A 25,567-nucleotide genomic window follows, 5' to 3' on the forward strand; every position below is an offset into this window, starting at 1 on the left:
GTTCTTAAAGTTAACTTTATGAAAAGAAATATGACTATATGAAATATGAAAAATTTTCCATTTCGCGTTGTGGCCACATCACCACCTCGGGTGTGCATTATTTTTCTAATAATTCAAGGGCTCGTCGTCATTTATTCCTTACACACACATATATATATATATTATTGTTTTATATATATATATATATATATATATATATATATATATATATAACATTGCTATATTGTTAGGGCGTTGCAAGGGTGTTTTTAGGGGTGGCTGGTGGGTGCAATGACAAAAATTTTTCCTTAAAAAAGCAATAGGATACTTCTCCCTTAAAGGCTGGTTTGATTGTAAATTGTTGGCTCACAAAACAGCAGAGCTCTCCTAAAACACCTGTATTGCCTTCATTTCAACTTCTTGTTCTTTGTTCTTTCTTGGCATACTGGTAACTCCTTTTCCTCTTACCCATAATTCCATTTCCTGTCCTTATTCTCCACCCCTGACCCTCCAGACTGCAGAACATAAAATCAAGTGCCCCCTTCAGGCTCACTTCCTGCCATTCATTGACATTTCCTCCAGGAAGCATCTGCTGGTCCGTCATGAAGCGGCCTGTTAGAAGGACAGAATAATACTGTGTTAGTCATGGGACATTCAACACCACATTAGTCCCACGTGAGCCCTTGAAAATACACACTGAGGTCAATCAACACGCATTCTAATCTGACAGTGTTAAGTGTGACATGTAAACAGAGGTATAGGACTACTGTAAAGCGCATTCCCAAAAGCAATGAGCGATGCTTCCGGGAATTTTTTCCCAGAGTTTGTTTTGTCAAAGAATCCTGTTACAGACACAATGAATAAGTAAAATAAATAGGAAAAGTCCTTGTCCAGTGTTATACATATCTTTATGAGGGAATGCTAGAATGGGAAGTTATGATGTTTCCAAGGTATTGAAACCTAAAACCCTCAAGGAAGTAATGGGTGTTGATCCATGCTTGGATTTAACGGATCCTGTGCCAAGCAACATAGGTTTTTCCCATCAGTTTGAGCTCATCTATCACTCTGCTGTGGGAGTCTGTGTATTATGCGAGCTTTTGTTTCACCAACAACCGATTTTGTTCATAGTCGCGATTGTTTTGCTTCTGCAGCACCAACACCCAAGAGGAAGTGAACGGCTGTATCAAGGCTGAACAGACTTCCTGTGCTTGTTGTCTTGGGAGGACCTCACAGGGGCAGCTAAGAAAGCAGACAGTTTCATTTAGTTCCAGTCAGCGTGCAGACATGGAGCTCTGGACAGGATTATATCTTGTGAGCTTCCTCAACATGGCATGTTGTTTGCCTGAATCGTCCTACACTGTTCATTTGATCAAAGACTCATTTGAAAATGCTCAGAATTACTGCAAACCTGGAAGTTTCTTGACCAACATTCCAAATGAGAAGGAAATGGACAAGATTCTAAAAACAATCTGGGATATGAATAACAAAACCACCACGTCATTTTGGATTGGACTGAAGAAGGATAAAGGCATCTGTTTTGAGAAGAATTTGCCTCTTAAAGGATTCTACTGGACGGTGGACAACAGCACTCAATCTGATGCTAAAACCTGGAAAACCCAACCTGAAAGTACTTGCGCAAATGTTCGCTGTGGGCTGCTTTCAGTGGAATACAGTGACTCTGGTGCAAAAAGCAATGGGTTTGTGGATGCCGGCTGCAAACAGAAATATCCTTTCATTTGCAAACGAAACGTCAAGCTGATGTGTCCTCGACCAGAAATACTCGCCACACATGACATGATTGAGCCATCAAATGATCCGTACACACGTCAGATTGTTTGCCCTTCTGGTGCCAGGTTCAATCTTACATGCTCCAAAGATCTAATCTGGACTCTAGTCGGCGACAAAAACGTGGATATATCGCAACTCTGCATGGAGTGCAAAAAAGGCTACAGGAGGGATGCATCCGGAAACTGTGTGGATGTAAACAAATGTGATGAATCCAAACCATGCCAGCAACCATGCCTGAACACAGAAGGCTCCTACAAATGTCTGTGTTCGGACAATGAAGATGGCATTTGTAATGGATCGGCAAATTCAAACATAAACAGGGGCACATCTGTGCTAACTCAACCTACATCTCTGCCTGATGATGTCAGAATGAATGCGACAGACGTGAATATTGACAAAAGCGCTGAAGACATTTCAAATATCATAGTACCTGTGATTATAGCTCTGCTGATTTTCATAGTGCTGCTGGTGATCGTGGCGGCCATCGTGAAAGGCTGCTTGAGGAGGAGATCCATAAAACTGACCCCGAGGAAGGCAGAGGCTGTGGCTCTGAATGGATCTAGCTCCATGGAGAAGGTGAATGAAAAAGAGGAAATCTAAGTGGGAGAGACTGTGCAAATGTAAAAAATAATTCAGTGTGACACATGCAGATGACAGAGGGTGCTTACTGCAAGATATTCCTCTCTCTCAGAACATTTAGGTGTGAGGTATGGAGTCACAAGAGTGCTGTGTAATTACTGCCTTTGAATCTCATTTGCCATTTCGTCTCACAGTTGAAATCAGGGTCTTTATTCCGATGTGGATTTGGAAATCTTATCTAGGTCACATAGACGGTAATTAGATTTATGAGAAGACTACTTTGTATTTGTTTACTCTTTTATAGCTTATTTTTAAATGCACCTATGTGGAGATGTAAGAACTGTAGAAGATATTGTGTTAATATTGCAGTTGGATGTGTTTTCTAATTATATATTTCTATGTTTCACAACATGAAAGTTTTATACGTGTCTTTTTGACTGAAGATATATATAAATGACGGATGTTTAACCTCCTAAGACCCGAACATTGGTTTGACTTGCATTTTAGATTTCTTCTAGCTATTTGGGGTTAGGAGGAACCAATAAATATAATAACCAGATATTATCTTTGAACATGAAGCACTTTTTGAAAAAAATGATGTCCACATATGTGGACACTTGGTCTGTATCCATAAAAAAAAATCAATACACCATTGTGTAACAAAGTGCAAATCTCTTTTATTTAAAGCCTGAGTACTGTGCCTGAACAGTTTTTATTGTTACTGTTGCATATATACGTTTCAACTTCTAAACATGGATATAGAAAAACACCATTTATAAGAAACAAGCGGTCATATCACACAACAGCCCAAAACTTTAACTACTCCAAACTAGGAATGTCCTTTTTATCTGTGGGAACAGTTGATCACACTTAACCACTGTGAAAAACTGTGTAACAGTTGCCTGCAGCTTGCAAGCACAAGAACACCTTGCATGTTACAAATTGGACTCAAGTGCTGCATTCTTCAGATAGACCACCTATGGAAGATGTGCATTAGCCCTTCTGCGGACTGAGATGTGGGGCACTTCCTTCACAGTGCGCTTTTTTCTCTGGCTCTGAATGGTCTGTGTTGTTTTTCCTGTTCTGAGAGGTCTGTACTGTCTTCCTGTTCATTGTTATGCTGGGCCAGGTATGTCTTAGCCACTTCCATTCGGAATTCAAGAAATTGCATGATGCCCTTTCTTGGTGTGCCACGTACTGTGTGATCTTGGCGGTACAGTAGCCAGCTGTTGGCTAAAGCAACATTTGTGAAGTGCATGAGCATCCGAAGCGTCCACTTTTTGGCAATGCTAAGGTCTGAACGATAAGCATAAGTTACACCACGGAGACGTTTACGTCCCCGGCTGGCCTTAGTGGACTGTGGAGTGGGATCTTCATCCCCACTACTCTCCTCCTCACTGCTGCTTGGCTCCTGTTGTGGAGGATGGTAATCAACATCCTCTACAGGGTTGTCAATGTCAGACAAGTCCTCTACCTCTGAGTTGTCCCCAGCAATTGACTCCAATACTATTTCCAGTGCCTTTGAAAGGAATATGCCCTGGAAATTATATCAGGAGAAAAATAAAATAAAATTCAATGTAAAGTTATTTATCACACATGCAACGTAAATTTGTACTGTTGTAAACTATTGTAAATTGATGTTTTCTAACAAATTCTTCCCAAACTAATTTTTTTTTTGCTAAAGTTTTTACATTTTAAATTAATAAAAATCAATTTAAAGTTACTTCACACATGCAAAATCAAATAATACTGTTGTAAACTATTGTAAATTGATGTTTTCTAACAAATTCTTCCCAAACTACATTTTTGCTAACATTTTTAAATTTTCAACGAATAAAAATCAATGTTAATTTATTTCACACATGCAATGTCAATTTATACTGTTGTAAACTATTGTAAATTGATGTTTTCTAACAAATTCTTCCCAGACTATATTTTTGCTAACATTTTTAAATTTTTAACGACTAAAAATCAATGTAAAGTAATTTATCACATATGCAATGTCAATTTATACTGTTGTAAACTATTGTAAATTGATTTTTTATAACAAATTCTTCACAAACTATGGTTTCACAGTTACATTTTTTGCTAACATTTTTTACATTTTCAACGAAGCTAAGTCCCACTGTCCACATATGTGTACTTCAAGTTTAGCGAGATAGTACATCTTTACCTTTACAAAAATTTGTCAAATTGTCATGCCATATTAATCATACAACACCAATATGCATAACTTAACAAGAATCAACAATTAAATTTTATTAGATTTTTTACCTTGTGGACGTTTTGGTCTGGTGCGGCTGCCTGACTTTTCGGATGTGTTCGCCGCCATCTTGGAATTTCTGTGTAAAGTGTTTTTTCTCTTCTGACCCCACCAGATGGCAGTGTAAGTGTCCATGTTTGTGTACAACAGGTTCCAATTACACAGAATTAGGTTTTATGGCGCACACAACTAAAAATGTGATGTCCACGTATGTGGACGCCAGGTCGTAGGAGGTTAAGCTGCTGTCGTTTCTTTGAGAACCACACATAAATGTCTTTATTATCTGACAAATATCGCTGAACTAGATGTCCCGTGAGATCATATTTGTTTTTGGGACTGCTTGTAAACCGCAAAAAGGAGAACCTGACCAGTGTGAGTTTAGTCAGGTTATTATTGTGCTGCTGTTCCGTTTGGTGCCGCGAGCTTACAGCAGCTTTACCCTCGCGCTCAGAATTTTTTGTTTATATGATTCTGGCAGATATGGCAGTCGACTTGAACTACTAATAATTAGCAATGTGATTGCAGTATCACGCAGATGTATTTTAAGTCATTTAAAATAGAATGTCTGTTCTTTTATAAATTAATAAGAAAACTTAAGTCATTTAAAATAGAATGTCTGTTCTTTTATAAATTAATAAGAAAACATTATTTAATTATTTATTTATTTATTTATTTATTTAATTATTTAATGAATAACCGCTGGTCTAAAATGGGATATTGTAATAGTGTGTGAATTTTTTTGTTGTTGTTGTTTTTAGTTAAGGATTGAAATAAATTATATTTGTACCTTTTGGATATATTGATTGCAGCAGCATAAACTAAATACAGCAGTCAATGAAAACGTTTCTCAAAGGTTTCAGATCAGATCTTTTGATATCTCACCTTCACTATAGGATTAGATTTACAATCAAACACATTTAGTGAACTTTCAGAACCGTCTTTTATAATTATTACAATGCTTTTACTGAAATATAGCCTAACTGAAATTAACCTGTGCCATGTAAAAAAAAAATAAGAAAACATTATTTAATTATTTATTTATTTTTTTATTTTTTTTTTTATTCGTAACACTTTTTAAAGAAATGTAACATTAAAGACTAACATTACTCAAAACTTCAAAGACTGCGGTGATGTCACATTTGCATACTGCACTGCGATTGGTCTTATTTCTCGCATATATTTGCATACTTAATTTAGATGAATGTTATGACGATGCAAGGCGGTTCTGATTTCATTTCTGTGCACAGAACCAAAACATAAGATCCGAAAACTGTAACACTGTTTTGTTCCTGCTTTGCAAGCACTGCAAGCTTCCTTAGGAAAATACAAATTTTACCACATAATATACTGAGAGTGAATGATTTCCCAAGGGTTTTATTCCATTTCAAAATAAACAACCAAATATTTGGCTTTGGATATTTCTTTTGTTTTTGTTTTATCTGTACGTCACACATTTTTCCCATATCGACACACTTTATAATAACTTTCATTAATAAGCCATTAAAATCATTAGGCTATATAATGTGCATAAAAAAGTTAATGCACATTCATTTATAGGCAAAAATGCACATTAACTTCTGATTGAGCATTATATATAATCTAATAATGGCAGTAACGAACGTTATTATGAAGTCTTACTAATACATTTCAACACAAAACACATACTGCAATGACAACAGATAACAAAACAAGTCTTTATGCTGTAATACCGAGTCCTACAGCGTTGTAGTTCTAGATGTGCAGGTGCCATTCCTGTACATGCTGCCCGACTCCAGATTGTCCGGCTGAAAGTCATCCACACTGTATCCTCGACTCTTCAGAGCCGTGGCATAGTAATCGATGGGCTCCTCCGTGGCGTTATCCCACCAGCGGAGGCATAAAATCCTCTGGAAGGAGCGTCTGAAGTTGTCCGACAGGAATCCGTACAGGATGGGGTTGGCACAGCTGTTGGCATATCCCAAAATCACAGCCAGCTGACTGAGGGTGGAATTGTGCTGCTGGACGAACACGCTAACCAACTGCACGATGTGAAAAGGCATCCAGCAGATCACAAACACCGTCACCACCATCATCACCATCAGCGTGATCTTCCTCTCGGACTTTTTGCGCTGCTGCCAGCCCGCTTTCAAGGCGACCACCCGCATCTTCACTATGATGAGGATGTAGCACATGCAGATGGCAATGACAGGGAAGAGAAAGCCCATCAGAAAGGCGTAGATCACAAATACAGCCATCCACTGACGCTCGGGCTCAGGCATCTGCATGTTGCAAGCCACCGATCCGTCAGAGTTGGGTGCAGTGGTGGAGAAGATGATGATGGGTAGGATGACCAGAATGGAGAACATCCAGACCCCCAAGTTGACCATTTTGGCGATGGTGGGTCTCCGGTACCGGGCTGCTTTGATGGGATGCACCACGGAGATGTAGCGATCGATACTCAACACAGTCAGACAATAGATGCTGGTGAACATGTTAATGGCATCAACACTTAAAACCAATCGACACAGGAGAGAACCAAAGGGCCAGTGGTGAAGTAAAGAAGAGGTGACTAGGAAAGGCACACTTAACATGAGTAACTCATCTGCGATCGCCAAGTTCAAAATGTAGATGTTCGTCGCAGTTTTCATCTTCGCGTACCTGAAGATCACATAAATTACCATCGAGTTGCCACAGAGTCCCACCAAACACACTACGGAGTAGATGAAGGAGATGAAGATCGCGCTGCTGCCGTGAGAATCCCCGTTATGCGTCTCGTTGCTGGATAAGTTTAACAGATAGAAACCATCCTCCAGGTTCTTGAAGGTGTCGTTGGGCAGCATTCCGACACTGTTTTGAGCCTTTCTGTGGATTTCAAATGTATAAATACGCGCTCAGAAAATGCGCGCATCGGTGCTGCGAGACTCCGGAAGGCGCATCCCGACGCTGCGGGGTTTCAGCACCATGGACAGTTACTCCACATCCACATGCAGCACATTCACAGACGTCACACGTGCAACGTGACGCCATCGGCTCCTAATGCGTCTGTGAGCGTGTCTGAGAAACAAAAATAGTTTCTTGACGACACCTAGACCTTCTTTTCAATGTCAGTTTTAACTCAATATCATAAAAACAGACATTTTTAATATCAAACAAAGCAACACGTACAAGTTTTTTTTCTTTCTTTTTGCCTCTGGTAACTTAAAACAACACTCAGCTTGATTTACTTGTACTCCTTTTTCTTGCTTTGGATTTTTGGATCTTCAAATGTGGAAAAAAAAGAGAAAATAAAACTGACCTTTGCGTCTGGAGGAGATTTCATTACGGTCATGTCCTCGACGGTGGCACAGGACTGTTCTAGAAATAATTGTGTTTATGATTATATTTATTAGAAACCCAACCCATGCCTTTGCAATGAGTTGCAAGCAGTCACACAGACTAGATGTTCTTTTTAGGGCTAAAACAGGTAGGCTTAGTTTTCACACTGCAGGGGAGTTTAAAATTCATAGCTTTTCTGCATGCCCTTTCCCTCTAAAAGTGAATAAAACATGTTTATCCTACGACAAAGAAAGGGCTTTTACAGAAGGTTCACGGAACAAATGAAAAGCTCAGTATTTTGAATCTGGAATCATTCAGTTGAACCCTGACATGGGCATCTTTTGTGACTTGCCATAGTCTTTATATAGTTTTCCTATACTGCACAGTGCCTTATAATAACAACAAAGCACCCGTGAGTGTTAAAGAGAAAGCTTATCTGTGCTTATTTCTGGCACCACCTAGTGATGGATGCAAAGCTAAAGAAAATAATCCAGCTTCAGTTAAAACGAATGCTGTTTGAGAGACTATATAGTTTAGGCAAACATACCATTTCTGATTTACTACATTTAGAAACATCTCTGAATATGTGTAAATACAATAAACAAATAAATAGATGAATAATTATACTTAAATAAATGCACATATGTAAATAGAGCCTGTTGCATCTAGTTCAGCTTTAACTGTGGAAAAGTAATATGCTAAATGCCCAGTGAATAAATAAATGCATACATACATACATAAAATGAATAACAAATTATTAACTTGAGTCCTTGAAAACAGTTTTTGCATTGCATTTATTACACTATAATAATTTGGTGAATGTAACTTTAAGAGGGATTGCAGTTTTTTTATGTTATATGATTTTTTTTTTTTTTTTTTTGTCAAAACATTTACATTTATTTATTTAGCAGATGCTTTTATCTAAAGTGACAACACAATTTGTCATCCATATGATTTATAAGAAAACATATAACACATTATGTCAGAGGAGACTGCAGGTGCTGAGTTTTGTGGATGTCGCTTGAAAGTGTTTGAAAGAAAAATTAAGTCTCAGACTAAGTAAATTTTCGGGGGAAACAACTCTAATTAAAGTTTAAAAAATTTCAGTATGTTGTAACATGCCCACAATATTCTATTCATTTAGCAAGACAGCTGGTAAGAACAATTTCACACCTGAAATAATTTTACCCTCTTCGCTCCCAAGCTAATACACTCCATCTCAAAATGCTCACACCTTGAAAATAGGATACAGCAAAAACCTGAGACACTTTTGTCAGAATTCGAATGATACCTCATTTTTTCTCACAGATGGAGACTTGTGTTGTCCTTGAAATGTAATGAGCCCATGCAGTCAGAGCACAACATGTGAGGAGCAGATGGCTTTCTTCACACTCTTCTCTCTGAGACACTCTCTCTCTCTCTCTGAACTGGAGAAGAGCCAGATCATTCAGCAGGTGTTTCTCTCTTTCCATCTAGTTAAGAGTCTTTGCCCGGTGTCATATGAAGTGACCTGACTTCTTCAGGACAAATATGATTTCAGACATCAGGTAGATACAGCTGTCTGGCTGTTAGGCTGTTTATTAAAAGACATTCATTATTTAGACATTGGATTTCATTTTCGGGCATATTAATTGTTTCACAATTAAAAACAGTTGGTAATTACAAAAATAATTATATTTAATGAACAAATATCTAATTCTGGTTAAAATCTGATCTAAACCCTAATGCTATTCTGATATATAATTGCTAAATGAACAGACTGCACTAAAACTCTTTTGGGATAAAAAACATCTCTCCGTTTATGATCATTCAAAAATGTAAACTGCAACTGCAAACAATTCATTATAATATAGTAGATGTTTCATCAGTGAACAAAACTGCCTCTCCATGAAGTGAAGGTGGCGGCATCCAGGTTGTGTACTTCTGAGCTGCATGAATCAGCCGACCATCTGCTATTGAGATGAACGAGAAACTGGAAGTACTTTAGACCTCTTTGGCTGACAGAAAAGAAAAAGCAAAGCAGCTCTTATGCAGTCTATTCCAAAGTTTAAGGTCATAGGATTTTTTTTTTTTTTAAAGAAATCAATCCTTTTTTTCAGTAAGGACACATGATCAAAAAGTGACCCCAAAACATTCATCGTTACAAAAGATTTTATTTCAAATAAATGCTGTTTTTCAAAAGAATCCTACAAAAAGGAATGTATCACAATTTTGTTCAAAATAAACAATTATAAGAAATATGTTTTGAGCAGGAAATATTAGAACGGTTTCTGAAGGATCATGTGACACTGAAGACTGGAGTAATGATGCTGAAAATTCATCTTTGCATCACAGAAATAAAGTACATTTTAAAATATATTAAAATAGAAAATAGTTTTTTAAAATAGTAATAAAATTTCACAATATTTTTGTTTTTACTGTACTTTGTGTGTAATGAATGCAACCTTGGTATGCAGAAGAAACCCTAAAAAATCTTACAGACAATAAACCATGTTTTAATGAGTTATACATGGCTTATTCACTCAAAATAAAATGTCATAAAATATGAATTAAATTGAAGAATATTTTTATTGCAATGAAGCCTTTTCAACAAAAATTGGATATACTTATTCTACTTGACTTTAGCTACAAACTAATTTCTTATTAAATTATATATATATATATATATATATATATATATATATATATATATATATATATAAACTAAATTTAAATAAAAATTTATAAAATAAACTACAATTAAAATTACTACATTATTTAACAGTTGCTAATGATATCTGTCTGGTGTAGAATAAGAAATAAAGAATAAAAACTATGTTTTAATTTAGTAGAGTATTATAACAGATGGCTGGATGATGGAAAAAACAATCAAATTAAATTGTCAATCTGGATCTTGGTTTTGCACAAATTTAATAATTTTTTTAATGTAGTTTCAGACTCACATTTAACAATTCTAAACTGATTGCATGCAACAAAATTAAGACAAGAATGTTCAACAACTGTATTGCATTAACTAATTATAATAATCTAAGAAGCAAAAATCTCATTTTGATCATTCTCCAACCCTGAGCAGCATCTCGAGTCCTGAAGCTCCACTGCCAATCTGTAGTCATCCAGCGCCTGCTCCTTCCATCCCAGATGACCCCGAACATCAGCCCTCAGTTTATAGAGAAGAGCATCTCCAGGCTGCAGCATCAGAGCTCAAGAAACACACACACAGATATGTTAGAGCAAAATGTCACTCTCACCTTCCCCAGCATTTATCAATCTGTCTTCTGTTTACACAGAGAGGAGTAGCATTATTTGTGTTGTCTTCACCACAACAGCTTTGTTCACAGTTCGTCTCTCAGCTCTGTTCTTCTCATAGAGACTGACGTTAATATTAGACTAGCACACATCACCCAGTGCTTATTCGTGACTGAAACATCAGGCTGCGAGAGACAGCGAATAGGAGGACATCTACTTTTTAGTTCACACAAGAGGGACAATTTGCGAGCAATTTGCCATCTGCATTTGCATAAATTACCATTGCTCGCCTGATACCTTTTCAGACGTTGTTTTGCTTCAAAAAGCTCACACATGTAAAGGCCTTGATTTGAGTGAGATAATGCAGAAAAACTCATTTATAGGGCTTATAGGATAAGTGTTCAATGTGTCTATTTACGGCTAACAAAATTAGATTGTTTGAAAGCGTACACTGGAAAAGCAAGTGATTACTCCATTCACGGAGAACATACTCATTAGATACCGAGGGCCATCTGTTTCCTAATATCCCACCTGTTTCTGCCGCAGGCAGAGGGGCTCTGAGAAACTCTGTTTTTTTATATCAGAAATGCTTGAACATCCTTGCGTTCGACTTCATAAATATGCAGGCTGCCAAGAGGAAATCTATAATTGGTTTACACTGTAACCATAGTAACCACCTGTCTTTAGTTGTAAAGCAGTAAAGAGGCATGGTTGCTGCATTTGTTTTCCTTCTGTCTTTTTTCTTTTCCCCAGGCAGTCATGTGACCAAACCCATCATGCTCTTGCTCCTTTTGTGTGTGAAAGTGTGTGCTGAAAGCATTCATCTGCCTCACACACACACACACACACACACTAATGAAGTCAGTCTTTGGACTCTGAGTATTAAGTCTGTTCTACACTAGAGCTTGTTTAGGTCAAGAACTGCCATTTAGAGAGGAACATTTTTCACATGCCGTGTGAAATGTTAAATTGAATACTGAAAAAAGGCATAAAAATAAGCACTGATTTATTTTTAGCTAACTAAAAAACAACATATTACCATTCAGAAGTTAGTGGCCAGTATTTATTTAGTTTTTAAATAAATTAAAACTTTTATTCAGCAAGGATGCATTAAAGTGATAGCAAAGGCATTCATAATGCTACAAAAGATTTGTGTATTTGTTCAATCAAATACAGCTATTTTGAGCTTTTTCTATTCATTAAAGAATCCTGGGAAAAAATGTATCACAATTTCCATAAAAATATTAAGCTGCACAACTGCTTTCAGTATTGATAATAATAAAAAAGGTTTCCTGAGTAGCAAACTAGAATGATTTCTGAAGGATCATGTGACACTGAAGACTAAAGTAATGATGCTGAAATTTAAGTTCTGAAATGAATCACATTTTAAAATACATTAAAACAGAAAATATATCTTTTTTATTGTAATAATATTTACATTTATTACATTTATTTACATTTATGCATTTAGCAGACACTTCTATCCAAAGCGACTTACAGTGCATTCAGGCTAACATTTTTAACCCAATATGTGTTCCCTGAGAATCAAACCCACAACCTTTAGCCTGCTAACGCAATGCTCTACCACTTGATCAAATAACACAGCATTGGTGATCATAAGATACTTCTTTCAAACACGTTCAAAAATCTTACAGCTAATGATTTCAGAGTGCTATTTGCATCAGACGGTCAACGAGTGGACTTGTGGGAGGTCTGACTGCATGCTGTATAAGACTGAGACTAGCACGTGTATGACTGTCTGGATTTGTTGAGGATAAAGACAACTTTGCTAGCTTTTTACCAGCTCTCCATACATAATCTTGACAAAAGCCCTCCACAGAGATATCAGCCAGTGTTATCAGACGTAATTAAGTGCAGATGATATCAAAAGTCGGCATGATGTACAAATCTCCCTGTAGAGTGATGAATCATTATTGGCATATTAATATCAGGAAGTTTCAAAGTTGGAACATAATAACCTTTCTATATATATGCCAATGAAATCAAGAAACACAATACACCCTGTAGTCAGCTTTTGGTCTTGCTCTCTCATGACACACTGCATGATGATTAATGTGACCTTCAGTATTCACAGGAGAATTCGTGATATTTGCATACTACCAAATTAGTTGCAATAAGGTTATCATTCTCATGTCAGCTTGAAATTCAAATAAAAATACAATTAAAAACAAAAGCCTAAATAAATCATACAAGTTAGTTTAGTTTTTGTCTCTACAAAGAATAAGTAACAAATACAGCCTGTTTTATATTTTTATGGTAATGGAGAAATGGAAATTGGTAATGTTAATGTTTATGTTTAGTGAATAATTAATTGAATTATTTATTTTGATTGTTTGTATCACTTCTAGTCAAAAGTTTTAAATAATTACAATTTTTACTGTTTCTGAAAGAAGTCTCTTATGCTATTTGATCAAAAACACAGTAAAAATTGTAATATTGTGAAATATTACAATTTAAAATAACTGTTTTTATTAACTGTTTTTATTATTATTAATGCACCCTTACTGAATAAAGTGTTTATTTCTCGAGCAGCAAATCAGAATATTAGAATGGTTTCTAAAGGATCATTTGACACTGAAGACTGGAGTAATGATGCTGAAAATTCAGCTTTGATCACAGAAATAAATTACATTTTAAAGCAGAAAACTATTATTTGAAATTGTAATAATATTTCACAATATTAGAGTTTTAACTGAATTTTTGATCAAATAACGCAGCCTTGAGCATAAGAGACTTCTTTCAAAAACCCCCGAAAAATCTTAATTATTCCAAACCTTTGACTGGTAGTGTATAAATTGGCTTCAATTGGGAAATAATAGTACATGAGTGTAGAATACTCCTCCTTTAATAAAAGGTGGCAGTGAACTCAGTCTGCTACGGCTCACCTTGCGTAAGGTCCCTCTCAGCTGATTGGAACTGTCTGAGAGAGCAGTACAGGTTGGCTCTGTTAAAGTAGGCATGTGCAGACAGCGGGTTGAGGCAGAGAGCCTCATTGAAATCCTGCAGGGATGCTGGGACCTTCCGCAGCAGAGCGTGAGTGATGGCTCGGTTCAGGATGGCAGACTCATCTGAGGGGTCCAGCTCAAATGCTCGGCTGTAGTTCTCACATGCCTGTGTCACAGAAAAAATGAGACTCACTATATATCTCAACGGCTCTCGTCTACAGTGTCTCAAGAGAGTCAGTATTGAATTGCCTCTGGTTTTACCTGCTCAAACTGTCCATTGTAAAAGAAGAGGTTGGCAGCGTTGAAGTAAGCAAGGGAATATTCCGGGTTGAGGCCGATAGCGGTCTGGTAGTTCTTCATGGCACTAGCTTTATCTCCCATGAACTGCTGGATCAGACCTCGGTTTGTGAAGAGCTGCTCTGCATGAGGGTTACACTGAAAAGGGCAAAGACAAGAACAGATATGATAGTTCACCAAAAAACTAAATAATTAAATTCATTCTGTTAAATTTGGGGTTGATAAGATTTGTTCATGTTTTTTTAAATAAGTCTTGTATGCTTACCAAGGTTGCAATTATTTTATCAAGAATACAATAAAGGCAGTAATATTGTAAAATATTACCACAATGGTATATATATATATGTGTGTGTGTGTGTGTGTGTGTGTGTGTGTAAGATGCTACCACAATTTAAATAAAATATTTTAAATGTAATTTATTCCTGTGATGCAACGCTGAATTTTAAGCATCAGTACTCCAGTCTTCAGTGTCACATGATCTTTCACAAATCATTCTAATATGCTGATTTGCTGCTCAAGAAATATTTCTTATTATCAACACTAAAAACAGTGCTGGTTCATGTTTTGTAGAATCTGTGATACATTTTCTTTGTTCAGAATTCTGTGATGAATAGAATTTTCAAAAGAACAGCATTTATTTGAAACAGAAACATTTTGTAACGTTATAACTGATGATCACTTCCTCGCTAAATAAAAGTATTCACTTCTTTAAAAAAATCTTTACTAACAACCTTTATAGCAGTGTTAATGTCCTGCAGGGCTGCAAACATGTTGCCCATCTGTAGGCTGGTAACAGCTCTGCCTTCATACGCCGCCCAGCATTTAGGGTTCACCTCTACAGCCACAGTAAACTGATTCCAGGCTCTCTCGAAGAATCCCAAAACCTGCCGTAGAGGACAAGATATCGACATGGATTAGTGGAAATCAATAGACTTGAGAGGCAACAGGCTGTCTGCAAGATATGGTTCCCTCTCCAGGGGAAGACACAGAGATAATGAGGGCCAGGATGAATACCAAAAGCAATCAGATACATCCTTGTTTGTTTCCTACTGTTGACCTGATTTCCGTGGTTTTTCTCTGGGGATTAGCCATTAGTACTTCTACATTTAATTCACAAGAAAGGTTTCTTTTTAAAAAGAGAATTGAGCAACAATGTCAGTGCATAGAGAAGATACCAGACAGATAAAAGTCTTGAATAGAGGAGAATGTAGAAATTAAGATTACCAAGGTTAACAAGGTTAAGATTTACCAAGCAAAAATTATTCATTATGTAGAATTTCTTGTTATCTACATTTAAAGCATTTAAAGAGACCACTCAAATTTTTGTAATCCAAAATATTTTAGTCGTTCTGTAATTGAGGATTTCTAAAATAACTAATGGTGTTGTCAAGAATCTATTGTCAGTTATGATTACTTTCTTGATTTATGTATGACATAAAATCATAATATGCAACAACAAAATAGGATAAGATTTCAATTTCAGAAATATGAGATAACACGACTTGCCCATATCATCCAGCATATTAATTGTTGAGTATAGGATATTGCTGCATCTGAGAAGATACAAATATTGTTGCCTTAACTATTGAAGCTTATTTCTGCCAAGGAATAAACAATTTAAAAGGTAATATCTTACAGTTCTGACTTTGTTTTTCTCACAATTCTTAGTAAAATGGTCTGAGATATAAAACTCAAAATAGTGAGATATTAACAAATAAAAAAGCTTCCATACAAATACAACTGCAACAAACGCAATTTATAAGACAGCAGTACTGTGCAAACTTTTTTATGTTAACCATACAAAAAAAAAAAAAAAAAAATCTCTATACTATCTCAGTTAGGTCCCCTAAACATCAATGAGATTAAAAAGAGACTGTATAAATCTCCTGTTTCTTAGATGTTTCTAGAGGGGAAAAAACAGTTATCTTGTATGAAAGATTCAGAAAGGATCACAACAGTGCTCATTTTTGCCAGGATACAAAATTTTGCGGTCAAAATTCATTGACATTTCACACCAAATTCTCCCAAGACCAAATTATCAGAGTTAGTATGCTATCCACATTAATTTGAGAGCCTTTTTTTACTTTTTTATTTCTCCAAAGGAAGATTAAGAGAAAGATGTGAACAGAGACTTAAATGAAGCATTTGGGAACGTCTCTAAGTCTGTTAAGCTATGAAAGATCAACCTGTGAGAAATAAAAAGAAGCAAGACAATTATTTTTACACTACCTGTAAGTTGTATGCCAGGCTAATGCGGGCACTTGAACAGAGTGGATTGAGATGCAGGGCTGAGAGGAAGTCCCTCTGAGCTTGTTTCCTGGCGTGATTGTGCCCATAATCCATGAAAACATTGCCTCTGCCCACATGGGAATCTTGCAAGAAGGGATCAAGTCTTAAAGCTTGGCTGTAAGCATCCACAGCTTCCTGTAATTGGCCAAGCCTTGAAAACAGACAAAGAAAGCAGACTATTACCCTCAGTGATGTGTCTTAATTCTGTTTGCACATGAAAATTAATTGTCTGCTTAATTATGAACTTTGCCTTAAACTCTCTGTAAAAATGCCCCCTCTCTCTTGCTTTTGAAAACTGAATTACAAGCTGTGAAACATTCCCAGTGTGAGCTTTGTGAAGTCTTAGTTTAAAATGAAAAAAAAAAAAATCACCCTGCAATTATTGTAAAGAGCCATTTATTTGAAAGTGCCCCTTTAAGCAATGAAAATGTGCAAATGTCGACTATGGGTTCGAAAGCATTCTGTTCTTTTGTAAATGATAGTTCAGAGAACAATGCGCCTCGTCAGAGAGCTACTAAGTTTTCATATTATATATTCCATGTAAAGTTATGAGACTGTCTGTCAGGCTGTTAATCAGATACAAGTCGGACTGAACGCATCTTGGAAGCGCAGCACCTTTTGAGTGTTGATCAATAAAAATGATAGATATATTATGCTCTGAATGCTCCATTTAAATGCAGATCTGCAGGGTAAGCGGCACAGTTCACAGAGAGCTTCAATAACTACTCATAAATGTCATACAAGGTTTCAGGACACCATTAATAATGTAGTCCTTAGAGTTTTCTTCCACTCAAACTCATGCTTTAGGACTATGAGAAGAAAACTACAGTAATTTTGTCTCTGACAAGTTCTTGTGCATTAATAATAATAATTGCAATGTCATACATTTTTATCATTTTCCACACATAAACTCAATCATCCAAAAGTTTTTTTTTCTTTTGAATATGCTTATTCAAAAATGATGGATTAATCAAAAGAGACAGTAAAAACATTTATATTGTTACAAAATATTTCTATTTCAAATAAATTCTTTTGAACTCTATATTCAGCAAAGAATCCTGGAAAAAAAAAAGTATCACACCTTCCACAGTAGGAAACTGTATGGACCCCAAACTTTTGAATGCAGTGTTTATATTCTAAGCTTCTTGTGGCAAAAGACATAATTAATTAATAATTTCATAATCCAGGCATAATTTAATTTTACATTTTATCCTCTTAATAAACATGCTGTTTTTTTTTTTTTGAAGTTGTGCCTTTTCCAACTTTACATTAACGGGCATAATTTAATTTGTGTGTTTAATTTATTTTGTTTTATTTTTAATCATTTAAATTTAAAGACTCAAGAAAAATTTGATTTTCCATAATGCAACCTACAGATTGATACTATATGAATCACCTCTTTACTGTGTAGCATTCAGTACTTCATTATAAAGAGCAGAATAAAGAGCAGAACTCATCTAAATTCAATTAATTCCTAGTTCTAAGAAATTCTCAGTGAATAAAACCGCGTAACCTGCCATGATGCGTCTCAGAGGTCTAAAGCCTTGATCTATTATTTTTAAACACAATAGCAGTTTAGCATGCCATGGAGCAGTTATTATGACCCTACTGCCACTGCTGAGTGAAAATGGTTCTTAGCTTAAGCTTGGCAATTTAGCACTGTGAAACAGTCAATCGTACTAAATGATAACTCAAAATAAATTCACACCTGTGGTGAATAACTCCCAGTGCATGAAGAATTTTTACATCCTCTGGTTGTTTCTGTGCTGCAGCCTTAAAATCCTAAAACAAAACACAATCATTTTCACTAACATTATTTTCACTATTACTGCTTTTATAAAAATGCTACTAAAGTCAACTTAACAAAAAATGACTCAATTTACTTTATTAAAATCGGTTCACATTATACCAAAACATCCTCTTAAACCACCTGGCTTTTTAAAAAATATTTTTAATGGCTACTCTGACAATCAAATCAATTCCCATGGGATAAACTCATACAACACCATTTTTTTAATCTCCAAAATATGTCAATTTATGGATGTAAAACTGAGTTAAAAATGACATTTCACGAAAACAAGAACAGAGAAATATGAAAACCTCACTATAAATCTTATGATGAATATGCTTTCAGAATCCTATAGACAAACGGATTACAGCCCTGATGCAATCAATGCTTCTTTTTTTATAATTTTTTTATAACTGTGGCCTACCTGAAGGGCACTGTCATAGTCATTAAGCTCCACATAAAGAAGGCCACGGTTTATCAAGACTTTCAGCTCAAGCTCCGTCTTACAGCCCAAGAGCAGTGTAATGCTATAGTCTCTGAGAGCTTGAAGAATAAAGAGAAAAAATGCGGAGGAAGAAAACAACTATGCATTAAAATGCAAATGCAGAAGTGCAACTGTTATGAAAAAGCATCCTGCATTTGTATTTATGCCATGGTCTGTCTGAATACTCGATTTAGATTGGCTGGCTGGTGTTGATTAAATTCGTTTAACTGCACAGGTAGTTCCAGGTCAGTTTAATCTCGTTCTATATTAATGTGCTTCCTATAAACATTGGTAACCATAGTAACATCTTACAAGTTGTAACTGATGAAAATAACTGTAATTTTTATCGTTCCGGTCAAATATTGCAGCGCAAATATTATTAACATCTTTAATATGTGAATGTTGGCAAATGACCATGGCATAAGCGGGATAATCAACAGCTAGCTGTGCATTAAACGATTTGAATGCGGGTGGTTCTTTGCCTCCACGTCATGCATTCAAATCGTTTAATGCACAGCTAGCCGTTGATTATCCTTTACATGTTTCTGTATGTTCCTTCCTGTATACATTGCCATTTTGAAAAAGCGGATGCAAAGTGGAAAGAATCGTCACCAGTTCATAATCCCGCAGCTCATGAAAACATACGCCGCGGTTGTAGTAAGCAAATGAACAGGCACTGTCCATCTGGACTGCCATTGTCAGATCCTCCACTGCACTCTTGTATGCCTGAAACAAGATAAGTGCACAACATTTCTCTCAAATACCATAGAGATCATCAGCCTCAAGTGACAGGTAATTATGCTCAAAACTGTGCTATTTTCACTAACTTTCAAATAGAATTTAAGAGCTCCTTTATACAAGTATGCTCTGACACTCTTGGGCTGGATCCTGATAGCTTCATTACAGTCGAGTACAGCCTTTGCATATCGTCCTTGAGCCCCATAAAGGGCAGCTCGGCTGAGATGCACCGAAAAGAAAAACAAGTGTTATTCTGAACCTATTGCACAGAACATTATTAGTTCAGACAGACCTTGCATTGAGCTAGAATCACGGTGTACCTGATAGAGGTTGGGGTTTATTTGGAGTGCTTTGTTAAAGTCCTGCACACCTGTGGAGTCTTGTAGATGTACGCGGCACAGTCCTCTCTGATGGTGAGCCTCAGCGTGGTCTGGGTTCATGCTCACAGCGCTGTTAAAAGCATCCAAAGCATGGAGGAGAAGAGAGTCTTCACTCTCCTGAATTAAAAAAAAGGTGATAAGAGAATAGTGACAGATATGGTTGTGTTTCCATCTGTTTAGTTTTTAACTGTCACATCTTATGAATGTGATAAAATGCTAATCATTTTTGGACCACACATAGTAGTATTCAGAAACGTGTTTGAAGAAAGTGAAAGGGGTACGTTTTATGTACATTTAATCATTTAATCATTTTTTTAGAATTATGTGTTTTAATGTTGACTTTATTATTCAATGAATTACCTGTAACAAAAGCATTTGTTTCATGTAGCATATGCCCATAAGATAGAAGACCTCTGCAGCCTCTTGTGCAGTAATGAGTTTAGTTTTATTGGTACCCAGAAGTGACAGGGCCTTTCTGATACTCTCCACTGCTTCCTGTGTATGACATAATATAAACCATGGAAAACTTGCAGCATTAATAGGTCACAATACTGCCTACTACTAACAGACAAAAAGATGCTTTATAAAAGGTAACGGAAGTTACAGAATGCTGGCAAAAAGACTTTTGCATTTGGCAGACGTATCCATTAGATTCAAGGTACACATTTTAGTTATATTCAAGTTATATTCATGCATTCCCTGGGAATCGAATCCGTGACCTTGGTGTTGCTAGTGCCATGCTCAAATGTTTGAACTATTGTAGTAATATGGTTTCTCATTAAATTCTACATTAAAAAACTACATTAAAACAGACCAACTATTTATTGTGCTTTTTTCATAATTTTTTTTTCTTAACAAAAAATAATGCTGTGTACACTAGTGTACAAGTGCATACTACTGTTCAAAGTTTGGGGTCAGTAAGATTTTTTTCAAATAAATTAATACTTTTATTCAGCAAGGATGCATTAAACTGATCAGAAGGGACATTTATAATGTTACAAAAGATTTATATTTCAAAGAAAAGCTGTTCTTTTAAACTTTCTATTCAGTGAAGAATCGTGAAAAAAAATTAAACCAAAGTGCATTAATTTTGATATAATTTTTGTTGTTTTGTTTTTATTTAAAATGTATAAAATGCATTTTTTATGAAAAAAAACAAAACAAACAATATTAAACTGTTTTCATAATTGATAATAATAATAAATGTTTCTTGAGCACCAAATCACATATTAGAATGATTTCTGAATGATCATGTGACACTGAAGACTGGAGTAATGATGCTGAGAATTCAGATTTGCATCATAGGAGTAAATAAAATTTTAAAATATATTCACTGTTTTACAGTATTTTTGATCAAAAAATTTTGAACACTAGTGCATATAACTGTAAAAATAACAGTAATGCACAGCCTCTAGTTTATCACGTTGGTGCATTTCTAAAGCTGCTGAAAAAGTAATATTAATAATGAGTTGTTTGTGTTGGTGTCGTTGGCTTAGTTCTACCAGACAGAGCTTGACCGAGATACACCCTGGACGAGTCTCAGACTCACTTTGAACCTGTGCTCCCTCATCAGCGTCCTCCCGAGAAGAATGAGGTGTGGAGGAGAAGGGCATGTATCGACCGCTTCCTCGAGACAGACGACAGCATTGGCATAGTTCCCCAGGAACGATTGGACGACAGCTTGCTGGACCGGTGATAAACCCAGAGCTGTGACGGAAAGGAGGAGAGCTTTACATCTGGGTCTAGTTGTTGTTATGGCAACATAAACCATATTTTCCTGCAAGGTTTACTTCACCTTCAGTAGGGCCAGGTGACCTAACAAGATTTAATGATGCTCATTAAAAGATGGCCAGAGAGAAGGGCTGGGATATATCAGGAACTAAAAGTATGCTGGCAATTTGCTGAAGAGTGAAATGAACTTATGTGATCATTACCTGTTTTCATTTCTGCTGCGTACCGTATACAGAGGGTAGCCAGGTCAAACTGTTTCATTTCATACAAGTACTTCCCTCTAAAACCGGACACAAAAATTGAAAGAACTTTTCTCTATAGCAGAGTTTCACAAATTAAAAACAATAAGGGTTTTTTTATAGACTGTTGTCATGGACCTAAGTCAAGGTTAGATTTTTAAATGAAGACAAATGAAGGACAGAAGTAAATTCTATTCATTTGGTTGCACTGGTTTGAGGTTTTACATCATGTCCAATTTCCACAGCCATTTTTTAACTGGAACTTCAGGAAGACATATTCACAATTAATAGTAAAACCCATTGAACAAACTTTCCTTCTATCCTTCACACCCTTTTGTCAGAATAAACACTCTGAATAAGGTTCATTGAGGAAGCATTTTAGGTTTTTAATCTCCTAAGAACCATACAGCAACTCAACAACTAGAAAATAATAAAAGAATTAAGGGCATGCAAATTTGTATGTTCAAATTACCTCATGATGTGCAGATCATAAGCGTCTGGCTTTATGTGTATGGCTCGAGTCAAATCCTTCACCGCTCTACTCAGATTATTCACCTGTGAAAAATAAAAGATCACTGCTTTAGTTAGTTTTATAAAATTCTACATTAAAATAAAATATTTTAGTAACCAAAAATCTCAAATTAACATGGACTAGGCATGCCATTATCCACAGTATTAACTGAAAATGAAATAATCCCCTGGCCTGTAAAGTATTTGTAGGCCATGTATGTTGGCTTATTCTACAATAAAAAAAATAATAAAAAAAATAAAATAAAAAAGTAGTAGTTATAATATCAGATTCGGATTATTATCAGATTCAATAATCAGAAATAATCAGTCCATGGTGTTAAACGACCAAATGAAATAGGAACAAAAGAAATGCATAGTCAAATAAATCAACATAAGCTTGTTTTTATTATCACATACATATATTTATAAATATAGCGAAACATATTTGTAAAAATCAATATTAAATGTCAATACATTTTGTTTGATTTTTTTATTTTCTTTATATTTACATATTTATTTCCCCTGCAAGTGAAATCATAACACAAAAAAAATTATAACACACCTCCTCAGTAAGCTGCATGATTTGAAGTATTAATTATGAACATACTGTAGCACAAACAGGGTTTGGGGTTTGTTTAAATTGCAAACCACAACTATAGACCTTAGTCGGCTTAGATGCCATATTGAATTTAATGCAGATGAAACTGAGGCTGTGAGTAACAGACTTACAGTCTTTACAATGGCATGTGCTGTATAAAGGTATAAAGGTATAACGTATATGTGGCAGTCCAAATCATCCATATAACAGCCGCTTACGTTGAAGTAGGCTCTGGCCCGGCAAACGTAGGCTTTTACATAGGTGGGGTCCTCCTTCAATGCATTACTGAACCTTCTAATGGCCTCATATTGTCGGCCCATATTCAGCATACAGATCAGTCCCAAACTGACGTGGGCAACAGCTGCAAATCTGCTGTGACTTTAGAAAGGTGCACACAGAGAGAAGAGATGATGACTCAGATATGATTTCACTGATTTTAAATAAGTTGCTCAGAGACTTTGTGTCACTTTTTCCCAAGAAGAGATCTTTTGAAAAGTTACTTTCAAAGAGTTTCATGCTTCAATAAATTTATCCTCAACTACGGCCTGTTGCACTGGTGCAACTAAAGAAAATGAAGGTCTTTTTGTCACAGAGTGGAGGCGGCTGGGACATCACCTGTCAAGTTTGATCACAGCTTCAAAGTCAGCCATAGCCTGCTGCCAGCGCCGAAGCGTCATGTAGACCTGACCGCGGTGCAGGAATGCACTCAGGTTTTCTGCACTGTCATTGATGAGAACTACAAAACACATATACAGATAAAACATTGTTAATGAGAGGGCCTGGCTTTGAAAGCATTTGATTTTACTTTTCAGCACAAAGTTCTGGCACATGGTCTCCAATGTACCACTTTCATTATCTGTATCTGACAATAAATTGTAGTGTAGATATTGTAATACAGTAGCTCAGAGTGCTGACATGAGCACTGTATGCCTCTAAACAAAGGATAAGAGTGATTTCAATCTAACTGCTTTGAGTATTTAATTAATTACAGCAAGACAGTATAAAAAAGTTATCAGGAGTTGGCCACTAAGAATTAATACAAGTTAATACAATTAATACAATTTCTGCTGATTTGCAAAAAGGCCTAATATTACATATTTTGATGATGCTGGGTTAAAAAAAAAAAATCACTAAAAACTTTCCATCAAACAAAATAAGAATGATCTATCTATTATAGAATCTATTATTTAACCTGCAATCTGCAAAATGAGTATAAGGCATAAAAGTATGTCTTCATAATCATTCATGCATCTGAAAAATGCTGGTGAATTGAAGAAATAGTTGTAACCAGGCTCAGAAGAAGACAGGAACCATGTATTTGTGGCAATTTTTCTGGTGATTAATAGAGAAAACAAGAAGTTTTCACTTTATAAAGGTTGCCGAAATCCAAAATGTTAGGAAATGCATCATATTTTGTGAGAAAGTGTGACATGCAACAGCAAAACAGGCTAATTTTTTGGAATCAGCACCCCAAAATATTTGTAAGAAATGAGTTTTGTATTACATTCAGCAAATATGATGCAGGCCGTTGTAATTTATTCAGATGAAATGAAATTCAAAGTGCTGCAAACATGTGGACCTTGCATCAGTCCTGACAATGAGTGACTGGTTTGTTCCAATATTTATATTGCTTCATATACTGCAAAAGATTATGTTGATAAATTGGCTTCAAGTACAATTTCTGCTGAGTATTTTCTGCATGTTACATGTCACATAAATAGGCTCAGTGCCGAAGCTCTACTCACGCCTACACTCCTGTTACACAGCACCACAGTGCTTAGGTGGGCAGTGGAAAACACTTTACTGATGAAGCTGTTCAGTTTGCAGTAGACAACGCTGACAAAATATTCCTCCAATCTTCAGAGATCAAAGCAGCAGATTACAGCTGCCAAAATCATGTATAATAAGACTTGATGGCTGTTATTTGTTCTGCTGGCTAAGTAGTGATATTAACATCCTCATATGACCTGATGCAACAGATGCAGCTCCCTGCCATGAGATGTTATGAGAGTGGCCCCACTGATGGTGCATAACTGTGTACAAAATGGCTTTCTTTACAGATTAAGATCAAAGACATGGAGACATTATATGGAAAATAGGATTTCCCTCCCAAGACCATTTATGAAATCTAATCTACAAAATGGGTCATTCAGAAATCTATATGTATATGACATCACAACTAAGCACACTGATATCTGACTCAGATGTTTCTCCTAAAAGTCCTAAGAGACAAACTGTTGATGTACAGTAAGAATATACACATATATATTGTGAGATATAAGCTCAGAATTCAGAGAAAAAAGAAAGTCTGAAAAGTCTAACAATTCAGACTTTTTCCCTTTATAATTCTGAAATACAAGCAGAAACAAGCTTCCATAAATTACTGAGGTCTCTCTC

At 36.0% G+C, this 25,567-nt stretch overlaps 4 protein-coding genes across 8 annotated transcripts in view; 1 reads left to right on the top strand and 3 right to left on the bottom strand.

The window, feature by feature from the left end:
• The first annotated feature begins 1,199 nt into the window (after window positions 1-1,199).
• On the top strand, window positions 1,200-2,814 carry clec14a (C-type lectin domain containing 14A). The gene has a single exon (XM_019092610.2). It carries the CDS (start codon window positions 1,264-1,266, stop codon window positions 2,365-2,367), a length of 1,104 nt encoding a protein of 367 aa, XP_018948155.1. The 5' UTR covers window positions 1,200-1,263; the 3' UTR covers window positions 2,368-2,814.
• Window positions 2,815-2,820: 6 nt separating this feature from the next.
• On the bottom strand, window positions 2,821-4,877 carry LOC122140237. Its single transcript, XM_042743085.1, has 3 exons — window positions 4,795-4,877; window positions 4,621-4,711; window positions 2,821-3,883 (listed from the first exon to the last, which is right to left on the bottom strand). The coding sequence occupies exons 1-3, from the start codon at window positions 4,875-4,877 to the stop codon at window positions 3,377-3,379; spliced, it is 681 nt and encodes a 226-aa protein (XP_042599019.1). The 3' UTR covers window positions 2,821-3,376.
• Window positions 4,878-5,967: 1,090 nt separating this feature from the next.
• On the bottom strand, window positions 5,968-7,931 carry sstr1a (somatostatin receptor 1a). Its single transcript, XM_042743233.1, has 2 exons — window positions 7,884-7,931; window positions 5,968-7,642 (listed from the first exon to the last, which is right to left on the bottom strand). Exon 2 carries the CDS (start codon window positions 7,426-7,428, stop codon window positions 6,325-6,327), a length of 1,104 nt encoding a protein of 367 aa, XP_042599167.1. The 5' UTR covers window positions 7,429-7,642; window positions 7,884-7,931; the 3' UTR covers window positions 5,968-6,324.
• A 2,716-nt stretch (window positions 7,932-10,647) lies between these two features.
• Window positions 10,648-25,567, bottom strand: part of ttc6 (tetratricopeptide repeat domain 6) — a 29,319-nt gene continuing 14,399 nt past the window's right edge. For 4 of the 5 annotated variants that reach the window (XM_042743236.1, XM_042743235.1, XM_042743234.1 and 1 more), the window contains 16 exons: window positions 23,786-23,906; window positions 23,389-23,548; window positions 22,535-22,617; window positions 22,027-22,103; window positions 21,642-21,799; window positions 20,453-20,587; window positions 20,034-20,209; window positions 19,802-19,943; window positions 19,587-19,700; window positions 18,915-19,034; window positions 18,410-18,483; window positions 16,642-16,852; window positions 15,144-15,296; window positions 14,377-14,550; window positions 14,056-14,281; window positions 10,649-11,103 (listed from right to left, as the gene is read on the bottom strand). In XM_042743236.1, coding sequence (XP_042599170.1) covers window positions 10,931-11,103; window positions 14,056-14,281; window positions 14,377-14,550; window positions 15,144-15,296; window positions 16,642-16,852; window positions 18,410-18,483; window positions 18,915-19,034; window positions 19,587-19,700; window positions 19,802-19,943; window positions 20,034-20,209; window positions 20,453-20,587; window positions 21,642-21,799; window positions 22,027-22,103; window positions 22,535-22,617; window positions 23,389-23,548; window positions 23,786-23,906 — 2,297 coding nt within the window. In that variant the 3' untranslated portion in view covers window positions 10,649-10,930. Of the gene's footprint in view, window positions 11,104-14,055; window positions 14,282-14,376; window positions 14,551-15,143; window positions 15,297-16,641; window positions 16,853-18,409; window positions 18,484-18,914; window positions 19,035-19,586; window positions 19,701-19,801; window positions 19,944-20,033; window positions 20,210-20,452; window positions 20,588-21,641; window positions 21,800-22,026; window positions 22,104-22,534; window positions 22,618-23,388; window positions 23,549-23,785; window positions 23,907-25,567 lie in introns of all 5 variants that reach the window. The other variant, XM_042743239.1, reaches the window with a different exon arrangement.

Source organism: Cyprinus carpio, chromosome B17, assembly GCF_018340385.1.
Source record: "Cyprinus carpio isolate SPL01 chromosome B17, ASM1834038v1, whole genome shotgun sequence".
Lineage (NCBI taxonomy): Eukaryota > Metazoa > Chordata > Actinopteri > Cypriniformes > Cyprinidae > Cyprinus > Cyprinus carpio.

Bases quoted from the DNA above. Each gene is read 5' to 3' on its own strand.
- LOC122140237 (XM_042743085.1), bottom strand. From the start codon at position 4,877: ATGTGTGGTTCTCAAAGAAACGACAGCAGCTTAACCTCCTACGACCTG. The intron at 4,712-4,794 runs GTGCGCCATAAA...TGGTGGGGTCAG, and splicing joins GACATCACATTTTTAGTTGT to AAGAGAAAAAACACTTTACA. The intron at 3,884-4,620 runs GTAAAAAATCTA...TATAATTTCCAG, and splicing joins CAGACCAAAACGTCCACAAG to GGCATATTCCTTTCAAAGGC.
- sstr1a (XM_042743233.1), bottom strand. From the start codon at position 7,428: ATGCTGCCCAACGACACCTTCAAGAACCTGGAGGATGGTTTCTATCTG.
- clec14a (XM_019092610.2), top strand. From the start codon at position 1,264: ATGGAGCTCTGGACAGGATTATATCTTGTGAGCTTCCTCAACATGGCA.